Raw genomic sequence first — 14836 nt, 5'->3', positions numbered from 1 at the left:
TCTCACAATTTGCAGCGAGCAAAAAATCCGTTAAAATCATTAATTTCTAAATTTAATACTCGCATATAATAAACACTATTATAGAAGATAAAACGTATGCACATTTTCTATAAAATTTTGTATACGATTATTGATAAATAATATTTATTAGTCATAGTACAGGCTTTGCTTTATGAATAAATAGAGAAAGGAGACCACAATAAAAACACCAAAATATCATTAAGTATATTTAATTCATAAAAAAGTCTTTACAATACATTTGAAATACAATTTTCACTTGAAATAATACATTAAATGCAAATTAATACAGTCTTCGTGTCTGGCCTTGAAAAGATGAACAAAAATTCATAGATTTATCTTTTGGACATTATTTTTTATATAAATCAAATTAAATTTCTTAAAATAACACCATGTATTGAACTAGTAAATGAAAATACTACTGCATACATAAAGGTCATGGAATTTTAAATATGTAACACAATTTTGTATGTATGTAAGTATATATATGATAAGTGTTGTGACCAAATCGATATTTTTATAAATTTCATACGATTTCTATCGGATTTCAATTTACTTTACATGAAAATTTTAAAGGTTCATATCTTTTGCATCGATTCCTATAAAAATTGGTGGTCAATAGTTAATTGCATTTTTCATAATTAAAATGGAATAGACTGTAGTTATTTGTTCTTAGAATAAAATAAAATTAAGTAGACGTCGATATAACAGTATATAATACAATTGATACTACATTGAGCTTAACTTGCGCGAGGTCCCAACTTTCGTAGACAGCCAAGACCCTGAAAATAAAAAAAATGTTAAAATTTTATACAGATAAATAATAATAATCACACGTGTCAGAAGTGAAACTTCTTTGGCCGGATTTAAAGATACCAAAATTGTTGACTTACTTCATGACGCGGCTTTGAAATTTTACTCTCAACACGCCTTGTGAATATAATTTATTAGTTTTTAGACAAAGCGGGCGAAGCCGCGGGTGGAAAGCTAGAATAATATAAAAATGAATCGCAAAATGTGTTGGTAAGCGCATAACTCGAGAACGGCTGAACCGATTTCGTTAATTCTTTTTAAGCTACAGCTTCCTATAGCTTCTATCGCGGGCCTTGAGCGCGGGGACCGAATCCAGAAATTCCGTAACGAAAAAACCTCACGCTCCCCACTCCGACGGGCGGAGGTGTGGCTTGAAGGCATAGCATGCAATAGCTTTACCGCGGCAGTCCCCGAGTGACACACGTCTTTTTTTATATAAAATACTAGCTGTGCCCCGCGGTTTCACCCGCATTACTCCGCTCCTGTTGGTCTTAGCGTAATGATATATAGCCTATAACCTTCCTCAATGAATGGGCTATCTAGCACTGAAAGAATTTTTCAAATCGGATCAGTAGTTCCCGAGATTAGCGCATCCAAACAAACAAACTCTTCAGCTTTATAATATTAGTATTAGTATCATGTTCAGTACTTAGATAGGCCCCTAAATTGTGTCAGCCCAGGGCCCCATAAATTCACAATCCGCCCCTGGCATTAATTATAATATTAGTAGGAAGTAGGATAGGATAGGATGTGCAACGGTACAAATAAATGTATTTTCTTTCTCTTTCTTTCTTTCTTTTAAAGATCTATGACAATCTACGACGACATATTCAAAGAACATGTTTGTCAAATAGTGAAATGATGTCCTAGTTGTGTAATTTTGTAATTATTGTATAAGAAACCATTATTTTAATTGTCTTTCTTTTATCTAATACATATTTAATTATGAATTTATTGTAACACGCTTTAAATAACTGTAAGCTGTATCTCATTGTAGTAGTAATTGTACACATTTTGTTGGGTTGCGATCTGCTCCCGAAATTGATATGTCGCCTATGGGCCCGGCAAGATCGTGACCTGTTATGTGTATTTAATTTAAATAAATAAATTAAATTAAATTATAATCACCTGTTCCTGATACTCTTGTCGTGTGAGCCAGAAATTATCTCTGTTCTTGCAAACCTCGGCAAGTACTGCGCCGCCGATGAACACCATGTCCTTACGTCGAGGCGGGTCTTCGATGCGGATCTTGAATTTCTGAACGAATATGCGTAATAATTAATGAAAAAAGAAGATGAATAATATTACACATATTATATTAGATGTGTAATTTCTTAAGAGTAGAATTTAGCATTTATTGTAATAGTGTGTAGTAAAATTATGAGCGTTATATCATGTGCCTTCTTTTTTGGTTCCCATAATGTTATTATTACATAATGAAATATGATGCTTTAAGTGTCAAGCTCATATTTAATTAAATGTTTAGTGTCTAGTGCATAGTGTTAAGTACAGAATATGGAGCTTCTAATTTAATGTTTATTTAATATTTATATTTATTGTATAGTATTTATAGATCTCTAAATAGCGTATAATTATTATGTAGTGTTTAGTTTTAAGTGTATAGTGAGAACTGACAAGTATATAGTGTGTAATATAGTGTGTGTGTGCAAAGTGTTTATTATTTTATACTAGCTTTCCGCCCGCGGCTCCGCCCGCGTTTTCAAAGAAAATCCCGTTCCCGTAGGATTTCCGGGATAAAACCCATCCTATGTCCATTCTCGGTTATCAAAATATCTCTATACCAAATTTCATGCAAATTGGTTCAGTAGTTAAGGCGTGATTGAGTAACAGACAGACAGACAGAGTTACTTTCGCATTTATAATTAGTATGGCTATCGTGTATACCTTAATATTTAAGTGCTTATGGTTTTGTTTTGTGTATAATGTGTGTTTATTTTATATTATTTATTGAATAGCATATAGTATACACTATGTTTAGTTAGTGCCAAGTGCTTATCATTTAGTATATCGTCTTAAATACTTATTATTTCATGTTTATTAAGTGTATATGTATGTTACACTCACAGCCAGTTTATCACAATCATTCCTCAACACCCTCTCTAAATACAGCTGTTTAATTTCCCTCTCGAGTCGGGAAGGCAATCCGGGATACATAGTAGAACCTCCCGATAGTACTATGTGCTTGTATAACTCATTGCGCATGTCTATGTCTGCTGCCTGCAAGAAATTTATTTATTTAAAAAAAATATCTGTTTGTCTGTATCTTTATAACTGATAAAACTCTACTAAGGGCCGATTTTTCAATGCTTGGATAAAACTTATTCGTAAATTAATAATGTATAAAACTACCATTTTAAAAACGTATTCTAATTGCCCGTATTTGACAGTTTACGTGACATTTTAATATTATCGTGTAATACTTTATTGGACGGATAAGTTTTATCCAAGCATTGAAAAATCGGCCCTTAGACAGACTAGTGTTAATATGTCAATATTAATGATAGTTATTTATGATAGTTAAGATTATGCTAAAGTTAATAATTATAGTTACATAAGTGTTTACAAATAAACATAAGTGTGATTTTTTAAGGAAAAAATAAAGGAACTCACTTTTTTATAGTTTTTTTAATGCAAAAAGTTAATTTTACCAACAGATGCCCCAAACAAATAATATACCATAATATATCTAGATTTAAATCTTTCAACGAAAACAATAATTTTTCTTAATACAGCAAAAATATAAACTAGAACATCATAATCTAAAATTCTATATCAAAAAGTTTCCCTCACCTGTATAGTATTAAACACAAGTTCAGCAATACCCTGACCTTCCACATTAATCAAATGTGGTTGGAACAAAGCTTCCGGGGCTTCGAACCTTTCACCGCCGACTTTAATCACTCGACCATCGGGTAACTGTTGAAGAAAGCGGGAAAATTCAGTTAAAAATAACGTTCAAATGTATAATTTCTTATTTTTCTACATTAGTAATAAGTGTGGACCTACAGTCGACCCTTGGGGAACACCAAATTGTAAGAGTGAATAATTCTAATTAAATAGTAGAGAATACAGATGAATATGTGTTGATATCATTCGAAATTTACTGCACAAAAAATATAAACAGAAATGTAAGCATACAATTCATTGTGCGTGTGCGTTTTATAGTGTGGAATAAGTCAAATGTCTTGAAAAAATCATAATCTATGAATGTAAGTACTTGAAAATATACTAAATATACATTAAGTATAAAAATAAGACGTTTTCGCTGTCCCCATTTCTTTTAATTCAAATCTGAACCTTATCCCTTACCACATAAGATTCAACCAGCACCTCTCGTCTAAGTTCATCTTATCCTATATATTCCGTTCTAATTTCAACCTCATTCTTTACCACATAAAGTTCAAAATTTCTATCATCCTTATATCTTTAGCTAAGTACTAATCTGCTATATATTTTCCGTCCTAATCTAAACCTTATTCCTTACCACATAAGGTTCAACACGCACCAAAACAATCCTAACATATATTCTTTCGTTCTAATCTCAACCGTATTCCTTACCATAAGGTTCAACCAACACCTAATTTCTATAGCTTTTTATTGTAATTTGAACCTTATCCCTTAGCACGTAAGGTACAACCAGCACCTCTCCTCTTAGTTCATATTGTTCTTTACAATAGATATCTTTTGTTTTGCTAATTTTAACCTTATCCCTTACCACATAAGGTTCAACCAGCACCTTTCGTCTTAGTTCATCTTATACTATATATTTCGTTCTAATCTAAACCTTATTCCTTACCACATAAGGTTCAACGAGTACAGTGGTTTCCCAAGCCAAACGTTGTTCTTGTTCAACATTATATCCAATATAGCAGAGTTTTTCTTTCATCATTCTGACTGTTTCGAAGTCAGCTGAGTGATTGAACGCGTAACCTCGGAGAAGGAGTAACTGAAATTGATGGGATTTTAGTGTTTTTATTTATATACTTTCTTTTAATTTAATTTAGGTAAGAATTGTGTAAAATAATGAGCGTGTGTGTCGAGCACACGTGTCAGAAGTGAAACTTCTTTGGCAAGATTCAAAGATAGCAAATTCGTCGGTTTACTCCATGACGTGAAGGTATTGCATGTGACCTTGAAATTTTACTCTCAACGTGGCTTCAGAAGTTTAACTTCTTAAACCTACTGATAGTGTAAATGCGATAGTAACTATGTCTCTCTGTTTACGTACGCTTCTACGTCAAACCGATTTTGATAGAATTCGAAAGAAAAATAATTTGGAAAAAGATGAATCTATGTATAAATAAAGATATAAAGATATAGTCATGGACGTATAAAAAAAGACGGACGCCGTATTACGAACAAACAACGTGAAGCCACCATAGTAAGCTAGCGATCGTGTAAAGACAATAAACACGCACACACTCTCACCATAGTAAGCTAGTCGGCCGCCATTACGTCGTGAACTAGCGACTGATTAACTGCGTCACTGTTTCAAAAAAAATATTTAAAATGCCGTCTTGCGTGGTTAAATGGTGTCGCAACAGTACAATTTTAAATAACAAAAGACAAGGGATTACATTCCACAGGGAAGCAAGTTATTTCTTTTATGTTTTAATGACAAAATTATTACGGCAAAATTTATAGAAAAAAATACAGCCGCCATTGACATCAACACAGCTGTTGCCATGGCAACATGGCACACACACAAGGATGTTTCGCCGCCATTACTAGGCTTCACTCAATGTTTAGGCGATATACCGTCCGTCTTTTTTTATACGTCCATGGATATAGTTATAATGAACTGACGACGAAACCAAGGGTAAAAGCAACTATTGTTTTAAATATGTACGTGTTAATCTGCTAGATAATACCACTCCTAAGTTTTAAAATCTGTTCTGTTGTTTTAGTGTAAAAGAGCAACAAACATGAATCCATACTTCTATACATTTGAAGAAACTTTCTCGTTTGCACTATAAGGATTTTACTTCGTTAAAATAATAAAAAATACCTTAATAAGATATCGTGTGATATCTCGCCCAGCGATATCCAACCGTCTAGTTAGATGCGGTAAAGCAAACTCTTCATATACAGGACAAATATGAGTCACACCATCACCTGAGTAATTTTAATTTATCGAAGTTATTTATAAATTTTATTTTAATATCGTTAAAACTATTGAAAAACATTTTAATAGCATTAAAACTATTGAAAATCTTTTACTTAGTTTTGAAAGCACAGGTTGTAAGTTTACAACTAAATGGTATTTGATGTCCTGTAATATTTATGTATAAATTTTACTTATGAATGTGTCTGTAAAATATGTGATTTTCGTTGATATAAATTTTGAAGTGAAGATTTATTTAGATTAACACTTTTAGGTATATACTGTTATGAGTTCGTAACTTCCAAGTTAAAAATGTTCACTTCTCACAAGTTTTGTCTGTTATTTTTATCTCTATATTTTGTGCTTGTTTATAAGTATATTTTATCACATAATATCTTTTTGTATTCCTTTATCCATTTATGCTTATTCAAGTAAGGGCCGATTTTTCAATGATTGCATAAAACTTATTCGTCGAATAATGTATAAAACTACCATTTTAAAAACGAATTCTAATTGCCCGTATTTGACAGTTTACGTGACATTTTAATATTATCGTGTAATACTTTATTGGACGGATAAGTTTTATCCAAGCATTGAAAAATCGGCCCTAAGAATTAATAAACAATTATTACCTGAATCCACAACAACTCCAGAAATAAGCCCTTGAGCGTACAGAGTGAGCACAGCTTGTATAGCGATGTATGCACTGTCGAAGCCGTACTTTTCAAACATTACCTATTAAATAAATAAAGTTTAAGCATAATCAATTTAATTAATTATAAGATCCAATTAAATACATAATGCCTTAAATAGGCAGATTATAATATTATTTCTATGTGATTATAGGACTTAAAAATTGAAGATGATATTTTATAAATAAAATACTATGTAAAAAATTTATTATTATCTATCTATAATACAAAAATGAATCGCAAAATGTGTTGGTAAGTGCATAACTCGAGTACAGCTGAACCGATTTCGTTATTTATTATTTTATAATATTCTTTATAGTACGAGGATGGTTCTTATGTAAACGTAAAAATGTACCACGGGCGAAGCCGGGGCGGACAGTTAGTTAATTATTATTTATTTATTTACTAAGCCGAACCAACAGTAAATACATACAAATCTTGCGAGCTTAAATCTAGAAATATACTAGCGGTCCGCCCCGGCTTCGCCCGTGGTACCTACATATGAAAAATAGATGTTGGCCGATTCTCAGACTTACCCGATATGCACAGAAAATTTCATGAGAATCGGTCCACCCGTTTCGGAGGAGTATGCAGACTAACATTGTGACACGAGAATTTTATATATATAAAGATAAATGGATGTATCCACCAATTATGTAAGGACAATTCATTTTTTTATATCTTAAACTTATATAGTACCAACTTAAATCAATATAAAATAAATCTATACTAATATAATAAAGAGGAAAGGTTTGTAATTATGTATGTATGTATGTATGTATGGTTTTCACGCATAAACTACTGGACCGATTTTGATGAAATTTGGCACAGATAATCTTTAGACCCTGAGAAAGAACATAGGTTTTATTGCGAAATATGTACCGCGGGCGAAGCCGGGGCGGACCGCTAGTTATAAAATAACTAGATTTCCACCCGCGGCTTCGCCCGCGTTTTCAAAGAAAAACCCGCATAGTTCCCGTTCCCGTGGGATTTCCGGAATAAAACCTATTCTATGTGTTAATCCAAGTTACCCTCTATATGTGTGCTAAATTTCATTGTAATCGGTTCAGTAGTTTTTACGTGAAAGAGTAACAAACATCCATACATCCATACATCCATACATCCATACAAACTTTCGCCTTTATAATAGTATTAAGATTACCTCAATCATCTTCTCCCTATTCTTAGTGGGATTCATTGGTGGCTCGGTGAGCAATATCTTCGTCTCTTTGGGGTCTACGTTCATCTTGCTCGGACCGAACGTGTAGTCCCAAACGTGACACATGTCCTCCCAGTTGCGTACCACCTAAGGAAATATATACAAGTCAATAACTGCGTTAAAAACAACCGACTTCAAACTTGCACTTGCAACATTTACAAATACAGACAAAAATGCTCATAAAATAAAAACTACTGGGCCTATCCGAATAAAATTTTTATGGGACCAATTCGACACCATCCCGCATCGAACAAAAAAAGAATCACGTAAATCGGTTCAGAAACCACGGAGTAATCGGTGTACATACATAAAAAAAAAAAAACATACCGGCCGAATTGATAACCTCCTCCTTTTTTTTGAAGTCGGTTAAAAAGTGTTATGTATATTACTTTCAACGACGAAAAAAAAAGATACATATACAGGGTGTAATCGTTAAGTGTGCACAAGCGATTATTCCGTAACTATTGCAGATATCAAAAAACTTTAAACTGATATCGAAAGTACTTAACCTAATGAGTAAAATGGCCATAATAAATTTTTAAAAATAAAACGAGAAATAACCAAAAATGTTACATTAAACGCTCCCATACAATTTATTTCCCATACATTTTGTATTCATAGTAGATTTTCGAAGTGACGTCCTTATTGTGCAATACAATGAGGAGGTCTATTTACAGTTTCTAAATGAACTTCCCTCCAAATTTGCGAAGTAATTAAAGCAGAAAACCAAAAAAACAAAAAAAAGCTAAAATCTTTCATATTAAATGTATAGGTTGATCCAAAAGTAATGATAATTGGGTATTTCCTGTGCACATAAAAATATAAAATAAATGTTATATGCTTGCTCATGTAATCACTAAGTTATCACAAAAAAATTATATCTACAGGCCACGTTTCCAAGTATTAACATTAATTTTAATGTGAACAGTGCGAGCCAAAATGTTTCCCGACGAAAAGAAGAAACAACGATTCGACATTTAGAGGGTGAATTTCTAAATTTTTAATGAGATCAGGATAATTTTTTGTCACGATTTGTGACCATGGGCGTTACCTGGGTTCACCATGTTTATGCTGAAACCAAGAAACAATCAATGGCCTGGATGCGAGCTTCCAAAGTGACGGTGAAGATTTTCAAAGTGAAAATTAGTGGGATAGATTAAAGCCGTAGTTTTTTGGGACGCTGAAGAAATGTGGAATATTTTAAGAAGGTAGCCACTACTACACAGGGCTCTTACTACACAGACCAAATTAAAAGATTGCGGGTTGGCGGAATGTTGGTTTACCAAGACAACGCACCAGATCACAAAGCGTCAGTTGCGATGGCTGCCAATCAAAAATCGGCATTGAAAATGCTTGAACACCCACCCTGTTTGTAAGATCTAGCTCCTAGTTAATTCTATCTCTTACCTCGGCACAAGAAACACCGTCGATACAAGAAATTTTAAGACGACAGCGAAGTGATGGCCGATTTTGAGGGGTTTTTGTAGATGAAGTCAAAGTTTTTTTTTTTTTCTAAGTTAAGGAAAAAAATATCGAAGTATATTATCTAGTTAGAAGACTATCTAGAGAAATACATAATTATTTTAACTGTAATGACCTTGTTTAATATTGATTATCATTACTTTTGGATCAACCCATGTACATGGGATATTCATATCTCATACTAAATGTATGGGAGGGTTTAAAGTTAATTTTTTAGATATTTCTCGTATTATTTTTAAAAATTTATTATGGCCATTTTACTCATTAGGTTAAGTACTTTCGATATCAGTTTAAAGTTTTTTGATATCTGTAATAGTTACGGAATAATCGCCTGTGCACACTTAACGATTACACCCTGTATACGATAAAATAACGAAGTACAAGTATATTATAGAAATATGTATATAAAAAAACACAATTCCCATATCTGTCGTAGGGTAAGGGGCAGAAGAATTTGGCATTTATTTTACTGATCGATAATGTTATTTTTTTTTCATTTTTAACACTTTACTATGCTAGTTAATAATAGAAATTACTTAAAACTACAACTTATACCTACCACAGAGGGCGGCCTTATCACTAAAGAGTGATCTCTTCCAGGCAATTAATGAATGAATGAATGAAATACTCTTTACACAGTAAGAAATTTTGTTACATAGTTAAGATAGCTTCTAATAGAGATGTACAAAGAGCGGCTTTATCGCTTGTGAGCGATTAACAGCGTAATAAACAAAAACTATGCCTTCTGTAACCTTTAAGACTATTATAATTCTTTTTATCGCATAGTCTTCTTTCTATATATGCTCTATAAATATGTGAATCTTTATATTTCCAAGGAATTGATATACTCTAATAAATGGTATGGCAAATGGTATGACAAAACAAAAGTACTTCTAGAAGAAGTCTAATTGAATTAATAAATTAACAGACGACGACGACGCGGTTGGCGCAGTGGTAAAGTAACTGCCTACTGAGCCGACGGTCCCGGGTTCGATCCCCGGTCAGGGCAAATATTTGTGTGATGAACTCAATTATTTGTTCTTGGGTCTGGGTGTTATTATCTATATATGTATTTATTAAATATTATATTTATCGTCGCGTAGTACCCACAACACAAGCCTTAATTGAGCTTACTGTGGGACTAGGTTGATTTGTGTAATAATGTCCTATAATATTTATTTATTTATTTATTTATTATAAATGTTTGAGTTTGTATTTAAAATGAACTATGAAGATTAACTATTTGATGAACATAACACATACCCCATTTTCCATAGGATAGCTGACTTCCAACATTGAACGAAGTTGGGAGGCTTCATCACCAACCATTAAATCCTGAAAATTACATTATATTAGTACTTATATTTTAAAATTATCTATTTCAATCAAGCTATTAGTACTTTTAATATAAAAAATACAAAAACAACACTATTATTAATGTTATTTTTAAATAAAGATGAGGGTGTTTAAAAATCAATGATATTTTTCTAGCTAAATTATTTACAAATTGTCTGTAGCCTAAATCTATATCTACATAAGTTTAATATTTAATTATTTAAATATCTATACTAATATTATAAAGCTGAAGAGTTTGTTTGTTTGTTTGTTTGTTTGAACGCGCTAATCTCAGGAACGACTGGTCCGATTTGAAAAATTCTTTTGGTGTTAGATAGCCCATTTATCGAGGAAGGCTATAGGCTATTTATCATCACGCTAAGACCAACAGGAGCTAAGCAGTGCGGGTGATACCGCGGGGCACAGCTAGTTAACAATAAATGAATACTAAAAATTATAAGCAAGTACATTTGTATATATTTTATGTGCAATGCTGTAAGCTCATAAACTCTACATTCCATCCTAAATTAATAACAATATTAATTATTATGAATAATTACAATGTTATTATTGTAATTATTTTAAATGGCAAAATAAATCAAGCTGTCTTCCTCTATGTTTACCTGCACAACCTCAGAGTCAAACATCTGGCAAGCATGAAAGGTTTTTATGTAATTATTTTTTACTTTACAACCTGTATGCACTCTTAGAAGTTATAGATAGTTTTTATTGTTAAATGTATGAGAAAATGATAGTTTTGATTGTATAAAACACCACACAATTAATAATAAATACAGTATGTCAACTGCAGGCTGAATAATAGCTAAAAAGTCCTGTTTTTTTACATAATATTATGTAGCTTATTTTTTAATTTAAAGAGTTAGAGCGTATACGCACTATGCGGGTAACCGCAAGCACAATTATGTACGTAATATTCATTTCTATGCGCACTGCGATGCGGCTACCGCAGACCGCACAGTGCGCATAGAAATGAATATTACGTACATAATTGTGCTTGCGGTCAGCCGGACGGCTACCCGCAATGCGGCTACCCGCATAGTGCGTATACGCTCTAAGAATTGTAATTGCATTTTATAATACACAGTTCTTTTTCATTATACATTATGCAGATTATAATTTTGTTTTATGTTATAATATGACAAAAGAAAAATGTCTAACACACATACAAAATTCACAGGCATACCTAGTAATTAATTTTAACAAAAAATAAATACACAATAAACATATGTATAAGATAGGTAATATACACGATTATAACAATACACATTAAATTAATTTTACTATTAATCTCATAGAGTAATTCCACGGTTTTAGTAAGTTTAGAAATTTATTCAAACAACATTCCTATTATTGTTTTAATGTTTATAACATGCTTTGAATGTAACACATTTTAAAACAAACATTTCCATTCAAGTAAGTACAATAACTTACTCTGACAACAATACCCTGAAAAAAGTTCAGATACTTTTAATATAGTTAATTTTAATTTGCCTGAACATAAATACGGATTTTTTTTGGAATTGATGTGTGATTTGTCATCTATACTAATATTATAAAGCTGAAGAGTTTGTTTGTTTGTTTGAACGCACTAATCTCGGGAACTACTGATCCGATTTGAAAAATTCTTTCGGTGTTAGATAGCCCATTTATCGAGGAAGGTTATAGGCTATATTTCATCACGCTACGGGCAACAGGAGTGGAGCCACGGGGGTGAAACCGCGCGGAGCAGCTAGTTAAGAAATAAGCCTTAAATTTAACTATTTTATCAGGTTAAAAATATTATGGGATCTTTAGGTACAAAAGCAATCCAAAATACTACAGGTACTCAGGACTAGTTTTCTTCGAAGAGATATCATATATATTATGAAAATTACTAATAATGTTTTATTATTATACGGAATCCACAAGGAAATAAATGGTATTTCTTTAGAAATTTGCGGCACGAATTAAGGGGGGGGAGGGGAGGGAAAGGGAGGGGGGAGGTAAGGGGAGACCCCCTATAAAGTGGGGGGGTGAGGAAACCCCCCCTTCTATTTTTTTTTTAATTTTTTTTGAGATTATATTTATACTAGCTTACCGCCCGCGGCTTCGCCCGCTTTGACTTAAACCTAATAAATTACATATATACTAAGACCTTCCTCTTGAATCACTCTATCTATTAAAAAAAACCGCATCAAAATCCGTTGCGTAGTTTGAAAGATTTAAGCATACAAAGGGACATAGGGATAGAGAAAATGACTTTGTTTTATACTATGTAGTGATGTAGTTAGAAATATAGAAGATTAGGGGCTTTCTTGACTGCTCCGGCGCTGCAGAACGTGGCGCTTGCCCCCGTGTACCTCGTTGCAGGCAGGAGTCTTCACTCGCCTTCATAGCTTCGGCTTTTTGGTCGCCTTTGGCGACCAGCCTCAGCCACTCCGGCTCGCTTGACTCTGCCTGCTCCTCAGCACACGCGGGCGCCACGCTCCTCCGCGCCTCCGACTTTTTTAATACACTCTAGTGTATGACAGACAAGTACCACGTGGAATCGGGGTGGACAGATTCGGTTCTGTGATTAACAATTTGTGTGCAATATACATACAATAAAAACATTTTTTTTAAATAATTATTTATTCAAATCTTGTATACATGTTTGATACAATTTACAATGGCAATGAATGGATCCATTTTATTTTTTTCCACCCATCGTCTCCACATATTCTATAATATTATCACCGAAGTTTGCTGGGTGGTTATAGTTATCTTTTTTAAAAAATCTTTTACAACATGCCACTGGGACTCAAATGGGTCAGAGGCAACAAATGGGTTGTCTGGGTCTGAGTGATTAACTTATTGATAACATACCCATATTGCCCCAAACAATCATATTATGCTCGCCAATAACCCGTATGAATTGTTGTCCCCTCAGCAACATGCTTTTGAATGAACTATGGTTTTTAGTATGAACATTAAGACATTTGTTATCTCTTTTAAACACAATTCTTATAGTTTTGTCAATGTAACTCAAACAATTTTGAACATAATCTCAAAAATTAAAAAAAAATTTTCCCTGTAATTACACGTTTCCGCACGAAAAACCGCTAATGTATGTTTCGGGGCATCATTATCGATCGATAAAAATTAAAATCGCGCCGAAATTCGTGCCGCACGTTTCTAAAGTCAACCCAAATAAATAATCGTATTAATATGAAAAACAATGATTCATACCTTGACATCAATTTCACCGATTTTATTCTCTGCTCTAATTATCGGCCTGCCAACCATGGATGGAAATATGAAGGCAGGGAAATTGCTACCAGCGTATCCACACTTGACGAACTGCAAAACGAAATCCGATGATGAATCAAGGCTTATCGGAAACAATTTACGATACTCCATATTTTACATTATTTGCCGTACTTACACCCGTGCCATTGTCACAGACAATCACTTTCCTTCCTTGGTCATCCATGTTGTTAGAAAAGGTCTTTTTTACTTAAATTAAACTTAAAATTATTAATTTCACAAAATCGGCACCCCACAAATACAATCTACTGTACTCGGAAGTGACAGTTTTATGAAATCATAATTTGACAACGCCAAGTTGATACGGTAAAATAAATAAGAAATAGACTCTTATTTCGTACGATTTACCGTATCATTTAGCTTGCATTTAAAGCATCTACAGACGCTCCGATTTGGTTGGTGCCAACCATATTGGAACCGACATGGCAACCATTCCAACATTGCTACAGATTGTCCGACGGTTGGCCTTCCAGCTGTCAGTTGACCATAGAGTAATATGTCAGTTGACCATAGTACGAAGAGAATGGGCTAAATTCTACTATAGAAATAGAGAAAATTACAGTCATATGCGGCTCTTATAACTTATTTTTTAAGGTTTTTAATGTAGCTGCACTGTCATTTTTTTTAATACTTCTAACATAATAAAATACGCTTGATTTCTGGCATCTCTATTTGCGTAATCTTTGTTACTTAAGTCCCATAAACAGGGAAAGTCTTTATATAGTCCAGTAATTTTATTTATATGTCACGTTCGGTGACCGTAAATCCCTCGGCGTTCATGTTGACGTCCTACACCGGCGGCGTTGGGAATGTGAATGAGCCAATTACCTATATTACTCTATGGAA

The 14836-nt window shown here is 33.2% G+C and overlaps 1 protein-coding gene across 2 annotated transcripts; it reads right to left on the bottom strand.

Moving 5' to 3' along the window:
- Window positions 1–214: 214 nt before the first annotated feature.
- On the bottom strand, window positions 215–14271 carry Arp2 (Actin-related protein 2). 2 transcript variants are annotated; one of them, XM_089711922.1, is made up of 12 exons: window positions 14109–14270; window positions 13913–14023; window positions 10613–10684; window positions 7811–7954; window positions 6589–6691; window positions 5861–5967; window positions 4670–4798; window positions 4568–4588; window positions 3643–3768; window positions 2917–3069; window positions 1960–2088; window positions 215–800 (listed from the first exon to the last, which is right to left on the bottom strand). In XM_089711922.1, exons 1-12 carry the CDS (start codon window positions 14154–14156, stop codon window positions 759–761), a joined length of 1185 nt encoding a protein of 394 aa, XP_089568048.1. In that variant the 5' UTR covers window positions 14157–14270; the 3' UTR covers window positions 215–758. The 2 variants fall into 2 exon arrangements, with proteins under 2 accessions (XP_089568048.1, XP_089568049.1); XM_089711923.1 differs by lacking the exon at window positions 4568–4588 and having other exon boundaries at window positions 4649–4798; window positions 14109–14271.
- Between the last annotated feature and the right edge of the window lie 565 nt (window positions 14272–14836).

The sequence above is a fragment of the Colias philodice genome, chromosome 27 (assembly GCF_061535455.1).
Source record: "Colias philodice isolate Cphi_HAF_F1 chromosome 27, ilColPhil1 Martin Lab GWU primary, whole genome shotgun sequence".
Lineage (NCBI taxonomy): Eukaryota > Metazoa > Arthropoda > Insecta > Lepidoptera > Pieridae > Colias > Colias philodice.
The sequence above is the reverse complement of the archived record's forward strand: the minus strand, read 5'-3'. Positions and strand labels throughout refer to the sequence as shown.

Coding starts and splice junctions, on each gene's coding strand:
- Arp2 (XM_089711923.1), bottom strand. CDS start 14,156: ATGGATGACCAAGGAAGGAAAGTGATTGTCTGTGACAATGGCACGGGT. Junction 7,955..10,612: donor GCTATCCTATGGAAAATGGG/GTATGTGTTATG, acceptor ATATTTCCTTAG/GTGGTACGCAACTGGGAGGA. Junction 2,089..2,916: donor ATGATTGTGATAAACTGGCT/GTGAGTGTAACA, acceptor ATATTCGTTCAG/AAATTCAAGATCCGCATCGA.